We start from the raw sequence: 20626 nt of genomic DNA, 5'->3' as shown, positions 1-20626 counted from the left end.
ACAAAAGCAAGGAAATAATGACATCAGAACACTCAGTGACAATGGCAAGGCAGCATTGCGGGCTCGGCAGCTGTATCAAAAAGTAATCACTAGATTTCTTAGCGTAAAGACAACATGGCTTACTAACCTGCATGGCGAAGCAGAACGGGTTAAGCGACCGCATCGTGGCACAGCCACCGAGCCCACAAAGCGACGCCGGTGGCCGAAGCTGCTTAAAAGCTGGAGCGGATGTTGATGGCGATGGTGTTTCCAACTGTCTGTCGAGGGTGCAGTGCACTGAAGTCAGCGCACGATCGGGCGAAGCGGTGATGGCGCAAGGCTGGCACATATCGGTTCGGTTGAGAGCGGGCGTCCATTCCGGCGAGATGTCCGGTGGACAGGCAGCAAGAGGGGCGGGGAAAAGCGTGGTAATCCAGAGGGGAGCGATCACCCGCATGGCGAGGCAGAACGGGTTAAGCGACCGCATCGTGGCACAGCCACCGAGCCCACAAAGCGACGCCGGTGGCCGAAGCTGCTTAAAAGCTGGAGCGGGAGAGGATGTTGATGGCGATGGTGTTTCCAACTGTCTGTCGAGGGTGCAGTGCACTGAAGTCAGCGCACGATCGGGCGAAGCGGTGATGGCGCAAGGCTGGCACATATCGGTTCGGTTGAGAGCGGGCGTCCATTCCGGCGAGATGTCCGGTGGACAGGCAGCAAGAGGGGCGGGGAAAAGCGTGGTAATCCAAAGGGGAGCGATCACCCGCATGGCGAGGCAGAACGGGTTAAGCGACCGCATCGTGGCACAGCCACCGAGCCCACAAAGCGACGCCGGTGGCCGAAGCTGCTTAAAAGCTGGAGCGGGAGAGGATGTTGATGGCGATGGTGTTTCCAACTGTCTGTCGAGGGTGCAGTGCACTGAAGTCAGCGCACGATCGGGCGAAGCGGTGATGGCGCAAGGCTGGCACATATCGGTTCGGTTGAGAGCGGGCGTCCATTCCGGCGAGATGTCCGGTGGACAGGCAGCAAGAGGGGCGGGGAAAAGCGTGGTAATCCAGAGGGGAGCGATCACCTGCATGGCGAGGCAGAACGGGGTAAGCGACCGCATCGTGGCACAGCATCCGAACCGGCTGCAATATTCCGCAGAATGAACGTCTGCCTGTAAACCAACCTCATTCTTCACATTCACCATAGAGCTAGTACGTTCATGAAAGATTTTTCCACGTGTTCTACGGGTACCACGTGCACGACTTCCCACATGTATGCATCTGATATATTTGTTGTGGCAAAATTCTTGGACTGTCCTTATTTGTTTTCACTTAATGGTTTTCGTTAGGATATTATCGCTGTGAATTCATTTGCGCGAGAGTTTCTTTGCTGCAGGTTCTTGAGTTTCACTGGAACAAGCTGGGGTACCTTAATGGAGTGCTTTAACCTCTCTCGGCTACATGCATTTTCGTGCGTTGAAGCCAGCTCGCGTATGTACGGAGAAACGGGAGTTCATTTCGGTCAGTCTATTTTTTCTTTTGTTTTGTTTAAGCGGGCGCCGATTTCTTCGTGGGTTGCTCAACAGAGAAGTTTCTGCTGCTGATTTCCAGCCTTACCTTCTACAAATCTGTCTCGGATAAACATAGCATCCGTATTTTCGTACTGCAGACATAGTGGAACCAGCGAAACTGACGCAGGACAAGACAAAGAGGCACACACACAGCACCGCTGGACTTACTACTGTGTCACTACTGTGTCCAAACTTGCATTTTGACTGCACTGCAACTGTGTTTACATGGTTTAGTTGTGCTTCTACTTGTGTCGGTTTCGCCGCCGCGGTTTGTCAGGGGTTATGGCGCTCGCCTGTTGACCCGAAAGACACGGGTTGGCTCCAGAAAGTACCCCAGGTGGTCGAAATTTCCGGAGCCCTTCACTACGGCATCCCTCATAGCCTAAGTCCCTTAGGGACGTAAGCTGTGTCGGTTTCTTCATGTCAATATTTTTGCATTACGCATTATTTTGTGGTCTATGTCTGGTTTTGTATTCTCAAGACAGCAGTATGCTTCCAATTTAGCAAAAATAAAATTGAACACACGGTGGCTGGTTCCCGGCGCTCCTTTCCTACATTTAACAGCTGCAAGATCTACTGTGATTTTTGGACACTCACGCGATATTCGCTTCCAAAACTCCTACAATAAGGCGGATTTTCGCGTAGATATTAAATTACGGCGTTGTTATATCCTCCTTTAAATATGCAAATTCCAAATTCGAGCAGATTTTGCAGCGGTCGCTGCTTGCTTACCGTGTATTATGCCGAAGAAAACACCAATATATGGAATGGTTTCGGCAAAAAAGCACGAACCCACGGCAGGTCCGCTGATGAAGGCGCAGGCATGCAAGACCTTTCTGCACGAGTAGCGCTTGCTGAGGAAGCCCATGATAGGACCTGCAAGAAGTAAACACCGCACGTCCGAAATAGCTCAGGCCGTTTCAGTTGGAAGCGTTTTCATTTCATGCGTGCCGGAGTAAATTTTTCGAAGTACTGCGTCCAGCATTTTTACTTTCTGCGGTCAAACTTTAGTGTAAAAATTTCTTTCCAGTTTCCAAGTGTGATAACAGGATTTCTGCAAGGATTCGTTAGTAAGCAAAAAAAAAAAAGCCAGGGTACGAAAGTACTGTTGGCTTTGGTTTTTCTCGCTACATACACCGAACTGCGCACATCTCCACCGTAATTTTGAAATCGAATGCATGTTATTAAACAGATGGCCTGTGTGAAATGGCGTACACTAGACATATAGCTTATCTAAAAAATCATGTGCATCACTCCTGGCACTGTTTGACCGGTGTTTTCCTTTCAACACTGATCGTAAATATGTCCGTTCATGCGACCGTTATAAGCTCCTCTTGAAACCATCTGATATCATTTCAGATATGTAGTGATTTTTCATTCCAAATGCTTTCCAAGCACTCGCGCTTAACAAATACCAGCAGACATTTGCAGAAATACACTGCGATAGAAATGACATTATACAGAAGGAGGGCTGAATGGAGGCATTGTATGTAGAAGTGTCGGTGAGGGCAGCTATATAGAAGCGCCAGGGTGCTCCTACTTAAACACCCTCTGCACTGTGACATCAGGACCCACGGCTACAACTAAAGCAGCGGGACAAAAGTAATTTGGGAAGTGGCAAGATTGCTTTAAATAACAAAGAGTGGGAAACATAATTGTTCGTGAAGTGAAAAGAAGCAGGAGTGTTTATGTTGCGAAGAAAAAGTGCTATACGGGTTTCCCAGTACACTTCGCGCACTTCACGTTTTAATTACATCTAAATGCAGCCCTCTAAAAGTTGACTGAAAAATTCTGGCTTCCTTTTTCCACAAATATAACAAAATAATTTGTTTTTTTTTTCTTTTTTGCCTCGACGATGGCACTCTAGACGCAGCACATGAGGCAGTCTCACGCACCAGCGAAGTTGCGTTGAGTCAGCGGTACTCCTGTACTCAGTACTTCGCAAACCGTGGCGGTAATTTAGAGGCAATTACTAGAGCGAGACGGCGACTATCAAATAGATCCTGTGTGTGGTTTGTTCGCAATTATATGTGAGAATGGCACCTTTGCGGAATCCCTTCCCTCGGGGTCGTAGCTTGCAGTGAGAGTAATTGTGACATGTAACATAACAATGTCGAAAAGCGTTACCCGGCTCCATTTTTCCACTCGCACATCGAGTTACTTGTCTTCGATACCCACGCGCCCACACGTCAGAGCAACAGAATGCATCCGCAGTGGAATCTAGGGAAACATAAGTCGTTATTCCTTCGGGAGAAATGAGAAGTGAGTCCTGCCTGTGAGCACATCTGCTCATCTATCAACTCACAGATACCAGTTGAAAGAATGAAACGCCGTAGCTGGTGTATTCAATAAAAATAAATAAATAAATAAATAAAAGTAGAAGAGATGGGGGTAGCGAGGTCGATCGTGTGGGAGTGTGCATTGAACGCAGTCGGCTCTCGGTGCTGACTTGCGTTTAAGGTCGCGATTCGCGAATTCCAGCTGCAAAGAGACAGCCTGAACCTTTCTCAAACTAATAACTCACACTTTTGTCATTCAATACAGAGAGGCGGGCTGCCCCTACGTGCATGCTGGCTGCATGGAACCAGCAATATTTCTACGTTTTGAGGAAGTGCCTCAAGCCCTGGAACTTTCTGAGCTTAGCTACGCTGCATTCAGATGCTCTACTAACAGGAGATGCCAGGACTGTTAAGTCGCTGGGCCATAAACGGAAAACACTAGTGGAGGCAGCGGGAACGGAGAAGCAGACGTGCGGACCGGAGCAACAATCTTGGCTAGAGGAACAAGTGGGGATAGGGGGGGGGGGGGGGGGGCTATTTGTCAGAAAGGCAAAGAGGTCGGCCTGAAGGATCATTATGTGGCCTGCTACCCGGCACTGGAGTAGAGGAATGGAAGAGGAATGCTGGGTGTCGTTGGGTACAGAAGTGGGAAGGAGATATAGGTAACCACAACAGGAATTCGCCCAATCAATACCGCGAGTCGAGACCAGTGTTGCGTATGAAAGGAACACCCAGATTGCCTTGAAAGCTTACGAGCTCTCCGGCCGAGCGCCCTGTATAGGGTCTTCTCAAAGTAGCCTGCGCTCAAAGCGCGCCATTGCAAGCATATACAGGGCGGTCCGCAAGTAACATGCTCCACAGCGTCACTCACGTCACAAGAATGGCAGTGTGAAGAGTCCGCCAGTCCAATTAAATGCAGGCAGTCTCAGTATATGGAGGTGGCTTGTATGGTAGCGTGGAATGTAAAGAGGAATGGAAAAGGAAACAGTAGCATCCAGCCTTCCAAGACCCAGAAGTCCAGTGTGTGGTTGAACCCAGTGTCACGCTGCCGCTCTCCTCATAAAACCGGAATGAAGGCACGTGGCGTCTGGTCGTAAAACGGCGCTACTCTTCGAAGGCCACTGCTGAGGCCATTTTTGCTTCTGCGTCAGCATTCTCGTTTCCGTGTAGCCCGCAAAGATAAATGCAGCTCACCGATGTCGGATGGTCCTCGTCATCATCATCAGCCTGACTAAACCCGCTGCAGGGCAAAGGCCTCTCTCATGTCTCTCCAATTCACCCTGTCATTTGCCAGCTGCGACCTCCGCAACCCCGCAAACTTCTTAATTTCATCCGCCCAGCTAACTTTCGGCCGCCCCCTGCCACGCTTGCCTTCTTTCGGAATTCATTCCCTTACCCTTAAGGACCAGCGGCTATAGTGGTTTCTACAAAACGCATTCTGTAATTAGACGCACAGGTATAGAGTCGGAAATTACGCACCACGCTTGAGATTCGCTGATGTGGCAAATGGCTTCTTTCACTGGAAGCAGCTCAGCAGCGGTTGGTATTGTTTTGTAATCAAAAATGTAACACTGAATTGCTTGCTGATCGGTTATAAAAACAGCCGCTGTTGAATAAGGTGGGCATCAGAGAGTCCGAAGGATAAACGTGGACGTAGTTTCTATATTTTGAGCATCTGTCCGCTAAAATAGGCAGCCTTTGTTCATCGACTGGTGCTGTCGAATCTTCTGCTACAACGGAAATATGGAAGCTCCCTAAAGGTTTAGCCATGAGCCGCAGTAGCTTGATAGAACGACGTTGGAGAGGAATACCTGATGGTAAGACGGACTGAGTGAATCGACCGAGCACTCAGGGACACGGTACTAAAGGGTCAACACTTCGGCTATTCAGGTGCTCAAGAGCTTTAGACTAGGCAAGACTTCCATTTGGTGGCCTAATCACAGGAGGGCAACAGAACCCCGCCTGATGTGCTGCAGAATGCAAATAGAAGGCTCCGACACGCAAATTCAAGCACCAAGTCATTCTACTGCAGCCTGCAAAAAAAATCGCAGAACTGATATAAGTGCGCAGCACCAATATTTGAGTGTTAGCTTGGGTGCGACGGTAAATTATTCTTCACAGAAAAGTTCTGCATTGTGTCGCGAAGTCGCACAGCCGAAAGTGAACCTGGACTTGCCCAGGGCTGCAGTGGTGCTCTGCAGTGGGGTTCGGTGGTTGGTTTCGGCGGGTTTCTAACCAACCATCTCCAGAGGCCGACGCGAAAGCCCAAGCTACTTTGCCACCCATCGCCTCCAGCCCTCTCTCCTCTCTCCCACTTTTGCTCTCTCTGCACTTTGCCACCTGCCAACCGAGGCAAGTGGCAGGTGGCGTTGCGGACGCTTATGCCGGCGACGGCACGAAATTGAGGAACAAGTTAATAAGAGCTGACGCTTTAAAAAAATATTAATGTGCGCGGCTTCAGAATGTAGCTTTTTTTAAACGTTAAGCCATTTCGTGCCAGGCTGCTCTTTCCGTGTGTTCTGGAGTGCTTTGTATGGAGTTCCAACGCGTGTAACATACGAAAGCCAATATCCTACAAATCACAACAGTACAAACGGTCTTAGCACGCGTCGCTTGTCCTCTAAAACTGCTAGAGGTGCACTAAAAAGGAATCTTAACTCGTCTTTTTACCGCGAGAACTCTATCTACACGTTCCGGGCATTCTTAGAAACTTCGAATTATTATGCTGTGCGGCCGATTGCCCTAATCAAATTAGATTAAACGTATCCTCGCTCCGCCTTTTTTTTTTTTAACTGGACGCGGTAGGTAGGCAGAGTCAACCACCGCATGGAATGCCTTTCAGCCAGTCCAGTAGCGGCTTCGCGTTTCGCTTTTATTTTGTTTTTTTAGTTTTCTGTGAATAAGTCGTTTCAGTCGCAGACAACATAGCTGCAAATCAGGCCAACGGAAATAAAAATACACGTGGACTCATTTATTTACGTATCACTTCGCCGATGGCAAAGCGGCAAGCCGCCGCAGGGCTGGCTGACGCGTTGGCTGACTCCTCCTACCTACCGCGTTGAGTTCAAGAAAGGGCGGGAGCCGGGACGTTTATTCCAGTTTAATTAGGGCAATCGGCCGCACAGGACAATAATTCGACGTTTCTAAGAATGGCCGGAACGTATACAGTTCCCGCGGTAAAAAGACGAGTGCAGATCCCTCATTAGTGCACCTTTAACTGCGTCTCACCCTAGTCTGAGGGCTCGAAACAATTCATTGCAAAGAGCCCGACGGCACTGTTTTCACAAGGGCACCCACCATTCCGTGCCTTCTGTGTATATTGCGTCTACGGGTATATTGCATATATAAATGGAGTAAAAACTCTATTCTGAAAACGACTCCAAAGTGAGAGCGGTGAAGTACGAAGATTGCTTGTAAAAAATCGCTAATAGTAAAAACCCGTGCACCGCGAAAAACAATCTAGAATTTTAACTGACGTATTGCTGCATGACCAGAACGAACAATTTTGAACACTCGTAACCATCACTGTGAGCGCCTCAATACGTGCGCGGCGTTTCATCGTTTCTAGACGTCCCGAAGTTCGGCTAATCAGCGCCTTCCAACGAATAGCTACATTTTTCTCACTAAACCGACTAGACATTTACATTTATTTTCTGCACGGGCCAGCGACGCCAAAATGCTGAGTTGAAATCCTATAACCAGCATCTTCATTTATAATAAACTGCAATCTCCAACCAAAAATTGTAACTTTAAGCCAACGTTTCGAAGCCCACTCGGCTGCTTCATCAGTGGTGTCTGAGGGCAGTAGCTAGCCACTTTTAAGTATGGAGGGGAGAGGGGGTGAAAAGAACGACAGCTGTGTCGCGAAAGGCGCGGGGGAGGGTGAGGGGGTTTAGGCTGTTAGTCACGCTGGCGCACTGCAGGGAGGTGCTGAATGGCAACTTTCTTTTTTTTCGTTACGTTGAAGAGCGAAGTCCCTGGGCATATACTTTGGGCAGGTTTCCTTTTGTGCGGTTGATATTGTTCGGGGTGGTTTGGATATGCCAGGATTCCAGAAGGAGCCTTCTGTGGTAATTCTTTCGGTTCCGAGGATGCGGGTTTCTTCGAAGTTGATTCTATGGTCGGAGTCCTCGGAATGTTCGGCTACTGGATTGCGCTCTCTTGCGAATTTGCGGACGTCGTTTTTATGTTGTCGAATTCTTTCTTTGAAATTTTTGGTTTCGCCGATGTAGCTTGCATCGCAGTCGGCGCATGGAATTTGGTAGACAATGCATTGGGCTCTTTCTCTTGGCGGCCGGTCTTTGGGAACAGGTAGGCAAAGCGCAACAGTGTTTGTGGGCTTGTGCGCAACATGGAGACCCGACTTTTTCAGGATTCGGGCGATGGTTTCGCTGACACCTCCGACATAAGGTAAAGTGACGTATTTTGGTGGTGGCGTTGGTCTTTGTGCGTTCATTTCTTGACGAATGTTGCGTTTTTGACGTCGAATGGTTTTTTGAATAAAGTCTTTTGGGTAGCCGTTCATGACGAGTTCTTTGAATATCGTGCGTTGTTCTTTTTTTCTGTCCAGTTCTGTGCTGCAGTGTGTCTCAACTCTTCTGGACAGCGTCTTCACCACTGATGCTTCATGGATGGTCGGGTGGTTCGAAGAGAAGTGGAGATACCGGCCTGAGTGGGTTGGTTTGCGGTATACGGAGAATTGAAAGGTTTTGTGGTTTCGGGACACGAGGACGTCCAAAAACGGCAGGGAGTTTTCTTGTTCCACCTCTAGCGTGAACTGAATGTCAGGTTCTACGGAGTTTAAATGACGAAGGAAATTTTGAGCCTGAGATCTTTTTCGTCGACATACCTGAGGAAAATCTTTGGTTTCGGGTGGAATGAGTTGAGGGCTCGTTGTTCGATGTGTTCCATGGTTAAATTGGCCATGACGACAGAGATGGATGCTCCCATTGGTGTTCCTTTCACTTGTCGGTAAAATTCCTCGTTTGACGAGAAGTATGTGTTTGATAGGCACAACTCCAGGAGGCGGCACACATCATTTACACTCAGCGGGGTTCGTGCGCTGAGTGTGTCGTCGCGTTCTAGGGCGTCACGGGTAGCGGCCACCGCAAGCTTCACGGGGATGTTTGTGAAAAGGGACACCACGTCGAAAAAGACAAGGCATTCGTAGGCCTCAAGGGTGGCTTGGGACACCAGTTCGATGAAGTGACTGGAATGACGGATATGAGTCGCTGTTTTTACTGTGATTGGGGATATTAGTTTGTGAAGGTATGCTGACAACGCGCGAAGAGGGGAACACCGAAAGTCGACAATCGGGCGCAAAGGGATCCCCGGTTTGTGGACTTTGGGCAGGCCGTAGAATGCTGGAGCCGATCCGTTGGTGCTCAATAACTGAAGGTAGAGGTTTCGGAAGGTGGAGTGTTTTTGTAATACTTCTTTTAATGTTTTGTTTAGTCTTGCTTGGGTAGTGGTTGTGGGGTCCTTCTTCAATCTTTCATATTCCTGACTGCTGAGTAAGGTGGATATTTTCTCTTCGTAGTCCCGTCTGTCCAGAACGACTGATGTGTTGCCCTTGTCCGCTGGGAGGATCACTCTATTGGTGTCGGTCTTGAGCTCTTGCAGCGCTTGCCTTTCGTCCGGATTTAGGTTTGATTCTTTTCGGTGTGCTTGCACTGAATTAAGTACACCTATTGTTTTGAGCGTGACCTCTTCTCATACACAAGGTTCCAGTTGCCGGATACCGACTTCAAGCGCAGATACGATTGCTGGAAGGGAGTGTCCAGAGGTCCTCCAGGTGAACAGACCCTCCCTGTACCCTTGCTGTACCAGAAGGGCTGCTAAAGCGATGCTACAGTACCAGTCACGACGGAGTCGAAGGAAACAGTTGCCGCCATTCCCGACCCATTTATCGACACTAAACATTACGCTAATGTCTGTATACATGTTGACCATTTGTATTGTGCAAATCAGGCATTGCCTTTTCTTCCTCTATCACTTCAGGGCAGATCCCGGTCAAACACAATACGTACGGGCCAAGAATCTAACAGACACTGGCTTCCATATACATACACTGTCGAACATAAAGAGGGAAGACAAATTCCTGGCGGAGCTACCAAGTAGAACAAGATTTCAAAGCAATACGCACATGGCAGGCAGCCGCATTATAAGGCATGCAAAAAAGAATAAATTAATGGGAAATGCCGGGACGCCAACATGTTTTTCACGGAAAACGGCCTCCACACAGGCATCCGGGAGTTATGGCACGCCGCACATGTGCTATAGGAACATGCAAGCGAGCGCGCCTGTCGCCGCGGGTGATCCCGCACATGTGGCTGTTTAAAAGTTCGGTGCAAGCGGCCTCGCCTTTAAGCGCCGTTAGGTCTGAAATTCCCGCTGTTATTAACAAGTAGAGGCATGTGCCGTTATTGTTGAGATTTTCTTTGCATCACACATTAAGAAGAACCATAGATGAACGGCCGCAGCAGTGGCTCGGTGGTTATGACGCTCGGCTGCTGATCCGAAAGACGCGATTTAGATCCCGGCCGCGGCGGTCAAATTTCAGTGCAGGCGGAATGATAGAGGTCCGTGTACTGTGCGATGTCAGTGCACGTTGAAGAACCCGAAGTGGTCGAAGAAGTTTTTCGGAGTCCTTCACTACGGCATCCCCCATAGCCTGAGTCGCTTTGGGACGTTAATCCTCCATGAGCAAGAGATGAATGATATCCCACACCGGCACAAGATACCGCGTGTGTTCTCTTTCATATCGGCACGCAGTAGCGACCAAAAGCAGACGTACTATGCTGACACGATACAGTTGTTTTTCGCTGCACTTTGCCCACAAATAAATTAAAGTAGCTGGGTGTTGGTGGCAGTGACGTACACACTTTGGAATCGTCGAGATAGAGCTTACCGACGCTCATGGAAACATTCGGAGCGAGGTTTACATGTAATTCCTTTTTTTTAAATGCGACGTCACGGACGATCTCATAATTGTAGAAGGTATGTCACAATGTAGAAAAACTTCTTGCTGGGCGAGTTGGTGCGTAGCTTTCTTCGTATGGCGTTGCGCACACGACGAGAAGAACACAGTAAAGAGTAGGTCGACAGAAAGAGCGCAAACTATCAACTGACTTTATTGCTATCACAGCAACATATATATGCAGAAATTACACGTGCAAAACAAAGAGGAGAGAGAACAAAGATGAAGGTTGTGACAAGTCAAGTCTGCATGTGTCAACAAAAGCAGCGGAGAAAATTTTTCTCTTTATCATATAAGGTGACCGAGGTATAACTTACACATCTATCACCTTTTTCTCTGATGTAAAATGCCTCCAAAAGTTCGCGGGCTTTTTCCTTTTTGCTTTTGCCCAGAATCTTGATATCTTTTAGAATCGGCTCACAACCATGACATGAAATGCAATGAGCGGGCAAGTTCCCCCTTCTCTTTTTTGTATGGAAAGGGCATGCTCCCCTGCTCGTTCAATGACGCAGCGTCCAGTTTGGCCGACATACACGCGTCCACATTTGAGCGGGATTTGGTAGACCACGCCAGTGGCACATTTGGCAAGCTGTACAGCATGTTTCTTTGTGCATGCGCTTCGTGGGGTTCCATCCTCGGTGTTCCTGGAGCATAACCCCGTGAGCTTTTTTGGGGCCAAAAATACCACCGGAACGCCATGCCTGTTGGCCACTTTTTTATATTGTGGGAGACTTTGTGCATATATGGGACCACCGTCGGCTTTGTACTCAGCATGCGCTCAGGGACACAGCTGCGCTTGCCTTTCTTTGTCTTCTGCAAAAGGTTCTCGGATACCGCAGTGAGGAGCGAGCAGGGAAGCTCGGCTCAAAGCAGCCTGGAGATCTGATTGTGAAAGCTGGAACGCATTTCATGCTGGCATGATTTGTTTAAGGCCGGTTCTAAGCTTGATATTGCAATTGCTCTTTTCACAATCTTTGAGCGAGCAGAATCAAAAGGCCGAAGCGCTTTCTGTGCTCCAGGAGCATATTTCCAACAGACATGATTCAATCCAAACTGCAAGTTAATATCTAAAAACTGCAAAGAACCGTTAGTTGGGAGTTCGTGTTTGAACACCAAACCTTGGCCATATTATCTAAAAAGAGTTAAAACACTTCTAACTGAGTCAGTGCAGGTCACCGTTTTCTGTTTAGAAAAAAACAATTAAAAAATCGTCAGCATATCTAAAACACTTAAGAACACCGTGATTAGTAAGCTCTAGAGTCAGGGTGCGGTCAATATCAGCTAAATATATTTCGCATAGGATCGGGGCGACAAAGGAGCCAATGCAGACGCCTTGTTTTTGAATGTAAAAACTGTCGTTGAAAGAGATAAAGGTGGCCTGCAAATAAAATTCCAGCAAGGACATGAAGCTGTCTGTTGAAACCCCAGCCGAGTTTTGAAACGCTATTTCACCGGAGCTCTCAATGCATTCTTTTACAGCAGCAAACAATTCATTATGAGGCACAGAAAAAAACAGATCTTCGAAATAAATTTAGAGAAGGCGTAGCCAATATGCGCAGTAGAAGCCAAGAACCTAACTAAATCACCAGAGTTTTTTGTCGCAAAAGGGTCTAAAACCTATAAGGAACCGAGATGTTTTTGCAGAAACTGGGTAATTAACATCTGCCAAGAACCCTTCTCGCTTAAAAAATAGTTCTAAACAGCACAGTGTCCTTGTGCGTTTTTGCCTTGAAGAAAACTGACAGCGCTTTCTTTTTACAGTTGATAATCGAGATTCCAAGCTTACACAATTCAAGTTGCCTGCAAAGCGCTGAAGTCTTGCATTTAATCCTTGTGGCACATGGTTTGACGCATACGAAGTTCTTAGCGATTGCTTGTGCCGCTTTCTCGCTGAAGGAATCTTCTTTTAGGACAACGAATCCTCCATTCTTGTCGGCCTCAAGTAACCGCAGGTTGTTGTGCCTGAAGAAATTAACGATGCTTCTAGCTAGGTCTTTAGTGTGCCTGGTGGAAGCCGTAGAAACTGTTTTTGTTAGAGCCTCCACTCCCTCCAAGAGGCACCTCTCACGATCCTCTATGTCGGCCTTGCTTGAAATGCACCGATTAAACGCTAACAGGTCATGAGCTGGAACCGTTGGCTCATAACTGCACTTCGGACCCTTGCCAAGGATGCCAGTCACCTCTTCAGTCAGCACCACTTCGTCCAGAACTAGAAGGCTTCTTGGAACTTGCGCGTTGCCTGCTGGTCTGGTGCGAGCGATAGCTTGCTGAAGGCACTTAGCCCCCCAAAACTCATTCCTCTGAGCTGCAAATTTTCTGGCGGTACGCAACTTGATTTCTGCTAGCCAACCCGGGTCTAAAGCGTAACAAAGCAATCGCAAAAGGTCTTGAAACCTGCGTACTTTACGCCAAAGGTCTGATCTTATGTACCTGCATATGCGCTTCAATAGCATCATCACACTTTTTCTGGAGCGATCAGATGGGCGTAGGGAAGCACGCAACTGCTCATTCGTCTTGTTTGGAAAGCATAGTAATTACAGAAGACAAATTACACAAGATCAACCTGAACGATAGAAGGTTCGCTGCATTCGTCACCGGAAAATGGGAAAAAATGAGAAGACAGCTTAAGCCAGAAAGAATACATTGAAAAGCTGAAAAACGTAGCGTCCTTGATCTGCTCGTTCCGTGGTGGGGACTTTCTTTAATGTAATAAGAGTTTTTTATTTACATTTTTTTACCGTTTTATTCAGTGCCTCAAAATTTCCCAATCACTGCCGCATTGCTTTTATTTCGAATCGCTTAAGCTCGAAACACCATCTGGCAACGATAACCTTGCCATTATAATAAGGAAGTGCGCAATAGGAGTATGGTGTAAGGTAGCCAGGCAGGATACTGACGGAAACAAACGATGTGGTTAAAAACTTCCACTTCACCAAAGCCTCGAACGCCTTATAAAGAATAAAGAGGAAGAACTGCCAAAGCTAATAAGTACACGGTGCATAGATAGAATATAAGCGAAATAAGTGGATAAATTGAATAGAGCGTCCTGTAAATAAGAGCAGTAACTTAAAAGTGGTCAAGAGGAAGTGAGCTGTGAAAAAAATCAGATGTACTATTGGGATGAAACGTTTACGGGCCACAAGTGTTTGGAAAAAGCTTTTTTAGGCGCAGTCATATAATCCAATCGCCTGAAATGTGTAACGGTATGAGGGAACAAGTATAGTCTATACGCTGGAACAACAAGAAGCGACTGTGTCGCGAGGTAAAGCTGCAACAAACTTTTTTTCCGAGAACACGCGTACGGCAATATTTTGATCGCGATAGTACGTACTAAGAGACCAAGAGGGCAATGCCATTAACAGCATAGATCAGATGCTAAAAGCACCCAAGAAATTCTTATCGGATTTCTATAGTGCCGGAAATAAATTTGACGCGTAATGGTCCAGCCTGCAGTGCCGAGAAAATGTATATCCAGTGGTCAACGGCGGCCGAAGGAAGGACAGCCTTGAGAGCAGTGCAAAATTGAAAAGCTAGTAGGGCCAAGTAACTGCGGATTTCTTGAAAGACGGGGGGAAGGGGGGGGGGACATTGTGATAGAAAAACTTCCTAACCTGTTTACCAAATACCTCAAGGCCTCGTGTGTACCGGAACCATAAAAGAATGCTGACATTATCGATAGCAGAGCTTATGTCCAATACTCGAAAAATTACAGAGGGATCCGATTACAGCCAATTGCTTGCAAAATGGTCACCAAGGTAACCGCTCTTAGTATTGCAGCCTTACATTTCAGTCAACCAGTTCAAGTGGCCGGTTTGCTGAAAGGGCACTTGGCAAGAAAACTTATTCACAGCATTATTCAGGTGATAGTGAAATGAACAGCAGATAACCAACCTCTACATATCTCCTTCATAGATTACGAGAAACTATCTCACTTAGTGTAAACCTCCGCAGTTCTGCAGGCATTGCGTGATCACGATGTTCAACGTAAAATCGTTAAGATGCGAGACAATATCTGTAATGACTGCACAGCGTTTATAGTGCTCCAGAGGAAAACAGATAAAATGCCAATCGAGAAGAGTGTCAGGCAAGGAGATACCGTGTCTCGTTGATATGTGGGGGGTGTTTGCAAGGGATACTCAAAGGGTTTTATTGGGAAGAGCTTGGGACAGAATTCAATTAAAACCTTCTCAATCTCAGTAACATCCAATTTTCTGATGAAATAGTCCAGCTGAGTCACCTGCGGGATGAACTGCAGCGCATGACTGAGCTAAAGACCCAAACATAGAAAGCAGGATAATCGGACTAGAAATTACGGTGAAGAGAGCTGAAGTAATTTTCAGAAGAGTGGCAAATAAGGAACACGTCATGGTAAGCATCGAAGTACCGGAAGTGGTAAGAGAACACATCTACCTTGGCAAGTAGTGATCGCAAATCCGGACCACGAGACCGAACTAACTGGGAGAATAAGAATGGGGCTGAGTGCATTTTGCAGACACCCCCAGGTCCTGAACACCAGTTTACAAATGTTCCTAAAGAGGAAAGTATATAACAGTCGCATCTTCACAGAGTCTTGGCGGGTAATCATATCTGCAATATTAAGAGACAGAGAGGAAGCAGAGTGAGTTAAGAAACAAATGCAAGTTAATCATTTCCTAGCTGAGGTTTGCAAGAGGAAAATCACAGGGGCATATAATGTGCACAGCAAATAACCGATTGCCCCATTGTGTACCGAAGTGGATTCCAAGAGAAGGCAAGAGTAGCAGGGGGCGGTAGGGTGTTTCTATTTCTATTACTATTTCTTTACTGCTTCCGGGAAGGCTAGAAAAATCTGCTATTATGCTCCTTCTGATAGCATAAAACTAAGAGCTAACATCGGTAACGAAATAAAGGTAACAGGTTAAAAGGTAACATACAAGGAAGACCTACCAATATCGAATGTTTTTTTCTGCGTATTATCAAACTACAGCCAGCACGGCTGCTAACTGCAAGTTTCCAACTTAATTGTACAGGTTTGCTTACACATAGCCGAGACTACGCAGATTCTTATTTTTAACGCTGTCATCCATCAAGCGCCGAATGTTCTTTCTCCGCGGCTTTATACTTATGTGACTGCGTGGAGGGCACTCCATCACGGCCATTTTCAAACTTTCTAGCGAACCGGCTTAAACATGCATCTGGTTTAACTGCATCCCTGCAAACTATCAAACTAGGAAAACGCTTAGGCAACCTCTCCTGGCTGGAGACAAACGCGCAAGAGCCGGCTACCAATGCACCTGTTTCGAAGCCGGTACAGTAAAGACCTTCAATACATTACCGGCGAGCAGGACGAGGCTGCAGTTGAGAGTTACGGGCCACGATGCGCTTTCCCTAGCGGCTCCGAAAGTCTCCACGATTCCGTAGAAGAACACTCCGCTCACGCTCATGGCGGAGAAACTGAGGAGCAGGAGGAAGCCGCAACACACCGCGGTCATCCAGCTCTCCGCAGAGTCCGGGCCGAACGCTGGGCACGCCGTTAGCGACGACCGCCATTTTGTCGCCATCCTTCCTGCCGGGACAGTTTTAGTCGAAAAAAAATACCAGACGCCCCCAAAGAGTCTCTGCTGCGCCTGCCGCTCGTGGGCCACGTGAGAACACGATAGCGCACCGGCACTTCCGAAGCCAGCCGAGCGGGAGGACAACTGTCGCTGTTGTGGGAAGGTCGCCCGCGGTTTGCCGTCGTTTCACTACCGCGGATCCAGGCGCAGCTGCTCACAACGCTCGATGAGGGAGGGCTGGGAGAGCAACAAACCGGGGCTGTCGGGAACGTTACATTGTTATCGCGATGCGACTGAGTGTCTCTTCTATCTGTAGTTGTTTACTCACTCTAGAGAAGGCGAGGCAAACACCTGATCTGAACGGCCTGCAAATACGCTTATCTTGTTACTCCGCTCCGGCCGCACACGGCGGATACGTCTTCTGAGAGCAGATATCGCCAGTAAAGAAAAAAAATAAAGCGCCGCTGTCATTGACATCTCTCTCGTAAGTAATGAATGTGTTGTGTTTTCTGAAGCGCTGTCGGCATTACTTCGCACTCAATCTTTGTATGCTGGCACTGACGCCAATGCACGTTCAATAACTTCAGAAGGTTTTTAATCAAGAGTGTAAGTGGTTTCCGCACAAAGGAAACAAAAGTTGACACCCCTGGACATGTAAGCAGCATGGAGGCCGGAGCGCAAAATGTCTAGTCCTTGTTGTTGCTACTGTGATCAGGAAAAAAATCTGACTGAGCACCGTGCAATACTGAATTTTTACTTTTCAAAGAAACATAACGGCGCATATACTAGGCCACAGTTGACGGTTCCGGAATAATTTCATACACCATAGTTTATTCACTACCTAACAAAGTTTGACAAGTGCACTGCTATGACTGTATTCTGACCTCGACGAGAAGTGTCTGCAATGCGGAACCGAGCAGCAGCTGTTGCTCTGCCGCAAAACATGGCGGTCGTTTAGCCACTCCGGTGGGTGACTATAAACTTAGAGGTTTTCCATACCGCAACGGTAATTTTTTTCTTCTTTTCTTCACGGAAGGGCAGCCTACAGTGCCTTTCGCATACATGCCTTCGCACGTCTACTCGGCTTAGCTACGTTAAAGCCCAACCACTTTTTGTGCTCATAATTTTTCAAAGTGCATTAATGCCGGCAGTACGGTAGCCTAATTCTGTTGCCCTATATGAACCACAGTGCGTACCCTACGCAGTCTCTTACAGCAGCCGTGCCCACTGACGTCGACTGTGTACCCCGTTCGCCATGAAATTGCACATATATCGACTGCCGTTGACCAGTTCCTTTTGGTCGATGGGACAAGCGGCGGGTTTTTGGTATGGGAAACAGCAAAATTTTTCTTAAGTCAGTGGCCCAGCCGGTGTGAAAGCCTGTGATACGAGCGGTACAAGCAAAGGTCCGAGCGTGCTTCCTGACATACACCAGGGGCTACAGGGAAGACTAAGTAAATTTCAAAATATGCTTTTTGGGTTAAGAATATAGCTTTTGCGGCATAGTATTACCAGTGTCGAAGGACACCAGAAAATTGGTGTGTCTTATTGTGTATTCAGCTGGTTAACTACTTTTAATAATTAACTTTTTAACTATTAGAGTTAGACGCCTAGATGCAATTAGAAATTTGTAGCTAGTGGTTACTCATAGCCAAATCAGTTTTGGAATTTAGAAAACGCGATTACCCTCGCCCCAGTGGCTCGACAAATTTGGCTATATCGTGTCGAAAACATGCAGGCAAAGCAACCTTTCCAATGCACGTAACAAGTAAAAAAGGTCTATTCTTGTCGAGCCAGAGCGCAAAGGGCAACCACGTTTTCGAAATTCTAAAACTGATATGGCTATTACTAACAACCGGCTATAAATCTCTAGTTTCAGCTAAGCTTTAACTGTAACAGTTGAAAAGTTTATTAAATATTGGTTAACCAACTTAATACTTAAAATAATTCACCGGTTTTCTGGTCTCCTCTTGCACTGGTGATATACTATACCGCAAAAGCCACATTTTTAATCCAAAAAACCTATTTTTGAAAATTGCTTAAATTCTTCCCTGTAACATGTATATACCGCAGCCATATTTTAAATCCAAAAAACCTATTTTTGAAAGTTACTTAAATTCTTCCCTGTAACATGTATATTCCGCAGCCATATTTTTAATCCAAAAAAACTTTTTTTGAAAATTACTTAAATTCTTCCCTGTAACACCTGGTATACTGATACAGCGCGGTTACAAATACAATTCCCGCGTCGATACCTTGGCAGACGGTGCAGTTCGCTCCCGATAACACCCCTATTCCTACGTAGCGAGCACGAAATGGGAATATAGGCACGCTGTCGTCATTACGTCACCAACCAAATATGTAGCTATGCAACGACGAAATTCTTGTCGACCAAGGCATATTTCAGGAACTTATTGCCCTCTACAGTACGCCTACATGCCGTATACATATTTTTTTTCGGGGGGAAAGGTGATGGTGGTAGTGTTTTTATTAAAAATAATAGTAAAAAGGAAGGAAAAGATTTTTGCTAGCCCCGGCATCTGCCATCGATACTGAAGCACCTTAGCTGGGGCAGCGGAAATAAAGGATAGCAGGCAGAATGGAGAAATGAAATGAAAGAGGTGAGGGGACAGGAAGAGGGGATAGGGGGAGATGTAATATGTACAAGCTATTTACTCAATAAGAAATGTGTCCAGGTTGTGCGCGTGATTAGTTCATTTTAGAGAAATTAAATCACACACACGCACAGCACTGTGATGGTTACAACTGGAGTGGGGCGTCCAGTTATTAATCGTTGAAGGTAGAACTCGCGGAGCGTTCGGTCACTGCGTGTAACTACCTGACGGAGAACAGATGGGACGTCAAGCCCGCGTGTTCGAAGAATGCACAGAGTCTCACCAAAGTTCGCTCACGAGTGCGCGCACTGCCCTGCGGCCACAATAGCGTCTTGATGGAGTCTGGTAGTATGCCTTGCGCCCTATAGGCCGCGAGCATATCGCGACGAGCATCGGCGAACGCGGCACAGCGAAGGAGCAGGTGTTCTAGTGTTTCCACTGCACCGCATCCGTCACACACATCACTCGTCGCGATTCCGTGACGCACCCGTCGTGCCCCGGGCCACACACAGCCAATGCGCGCGCGGAGGATCATTGCACGTTGTGACCTTGTAAGTGCGCGACAGCCGGTGACACTGTCGATGCGCTCACCTCCCCCGATGCGTGGGACGGGGTGCTGCTTTCGGAGATGGTCGTGGATGGCCGCACGCACGTCCTCCAGCGCAAGGGGCAGATCGCTGGCAGGTAGTTGGTGTGCAGCGGTCGCGAGGTCGTCAGCTTCTTCGTTGCCGGCGATGCCGCAGTGACCGGGCACCCACTGTGCACGCACAGCACAACCTCTCTGCCCGAGGCGTTCGATGCGCGAGCGAATTTCCCGCACTAGTGTGGTACCGCGGCCGTTAGATTGCAGGCGGCTGAGGGCGGCGCGGGAGTCGCACAGCAGAGCACTCCTGGGCGGCGGAGGGCCGAGGGTGAGCAGCAGGCCCAGCCCGAGCCGGATCCCCATCGACTCCGCCGTGGTGGAGGAGCCCAGGAATGCTGCCTGTTGCTGGCTGTGCAGTTGCAGGGCGGGGATGGTGGCCCCCACAGCAAGGGAGCAGCTGTTGCGGCCACTGAGCCGTCGGTGTACACGAGGAGATGGTCCTTGGGGGGGTGGGGTGGGGGGGGGGGGGGTTGGAACGGTCGTTTTAATCAGTCACTGCAGCGAACCGCTGAGGAATGTACTGCATTGCACGACTGAAGTGGGACGTATTCAGCAGCAGTGTATCAAAGAAAAGAAAGAACACGGCATGAAGTACTAACCTTGTAACAGAGCATATTAAAGGAGACACTTTATAATCACCACTGGGATCAAAAAGACAACGATTCATGCCACCTCGGCCGCTAAAACACTTTTTACTATCACCAGTTTCACTGAAGAGGCCGCGAAATTTCCAGTCCCAGTCATTTTGAAGCCTTTACTCCTTTACGCTTCCTTTCTGAACGAGCTGAAAATTTCAGACTGCATCGGGAAACTTGCCTAATGAAGATAGGGATTTTTACCGCAGAAGCACTCAAACCCACATTCACGGGAAAAGCCGTTCCTCTTATGGAGTGAGTGAAAAACTTTTATTGAACATTTGCGTAGTTCGGCGGCAGCAGGATCCGCGTCGTCTTCATATCAGGCGATCCCGGATCCCGTCTTCGCAAGGTCGGGCCCTCATTCCAGGGCTCCGCTGAGCCGCGCTGCCTCGTAAGCGTGCTGC

At 47.8% G+C, this 20626-nt stretch overlaps 1 protein-coding gene across 3 annotated transcripts in view; it reads right to left on the bottom strand.

Annotated features, from left to right (window-relative positions):
* LOC144121924 (monocarboxylate transporter 9-like) overlaps positions 1–16546 on the bottom strand; it is a 53135-nt gene extending 36589 nt beyond the window's left edge. The window contains exons 1-2 of one of the 3 annotated variants that reach the window (XM_077655364.1): positions 16107–16546; positions 2267–2410 (exon numbers count right to left, since the gene is read on the bottom strand). In XM_077655364.1, coding sequence (XP_077511490.1) covers positions 2267–2410; positions 16107–16332 — 370 coding nt within the window. In that variant the 5' untranslated portion in view covers positions 16333–16546. The remainder of the gene's footprint in view (positions 1–2266; positions 2411–16106) is intronic. The other 2 variants (XM_077655365.1, XM_077655366.1) reach the window with 2 other exon arrangements.
* Positions 16547–20626: the final 4080 nt, after the last annotated feature.

Source organism: Amblyomma americanum, chromosome 2 (assembly GCF_052857255.1).
Source record: "Amblyomma americanum isolate KBUSLIRL-KWMA chromosome 2, ASM5285725v1, whole genome shotgun sequence".
Lineage (NCBI taxonomy): Eukaryota > Metazoa > Arthropoda > Arachnida > Ixodida > Ixodidae > Amblyomma > Amblyomma americanum.
The sequence above is the reverse complement of the archived record's forward strand: the minus strand, read 5'-3'. Positions and strand labels throughout refer to the sequence as shown.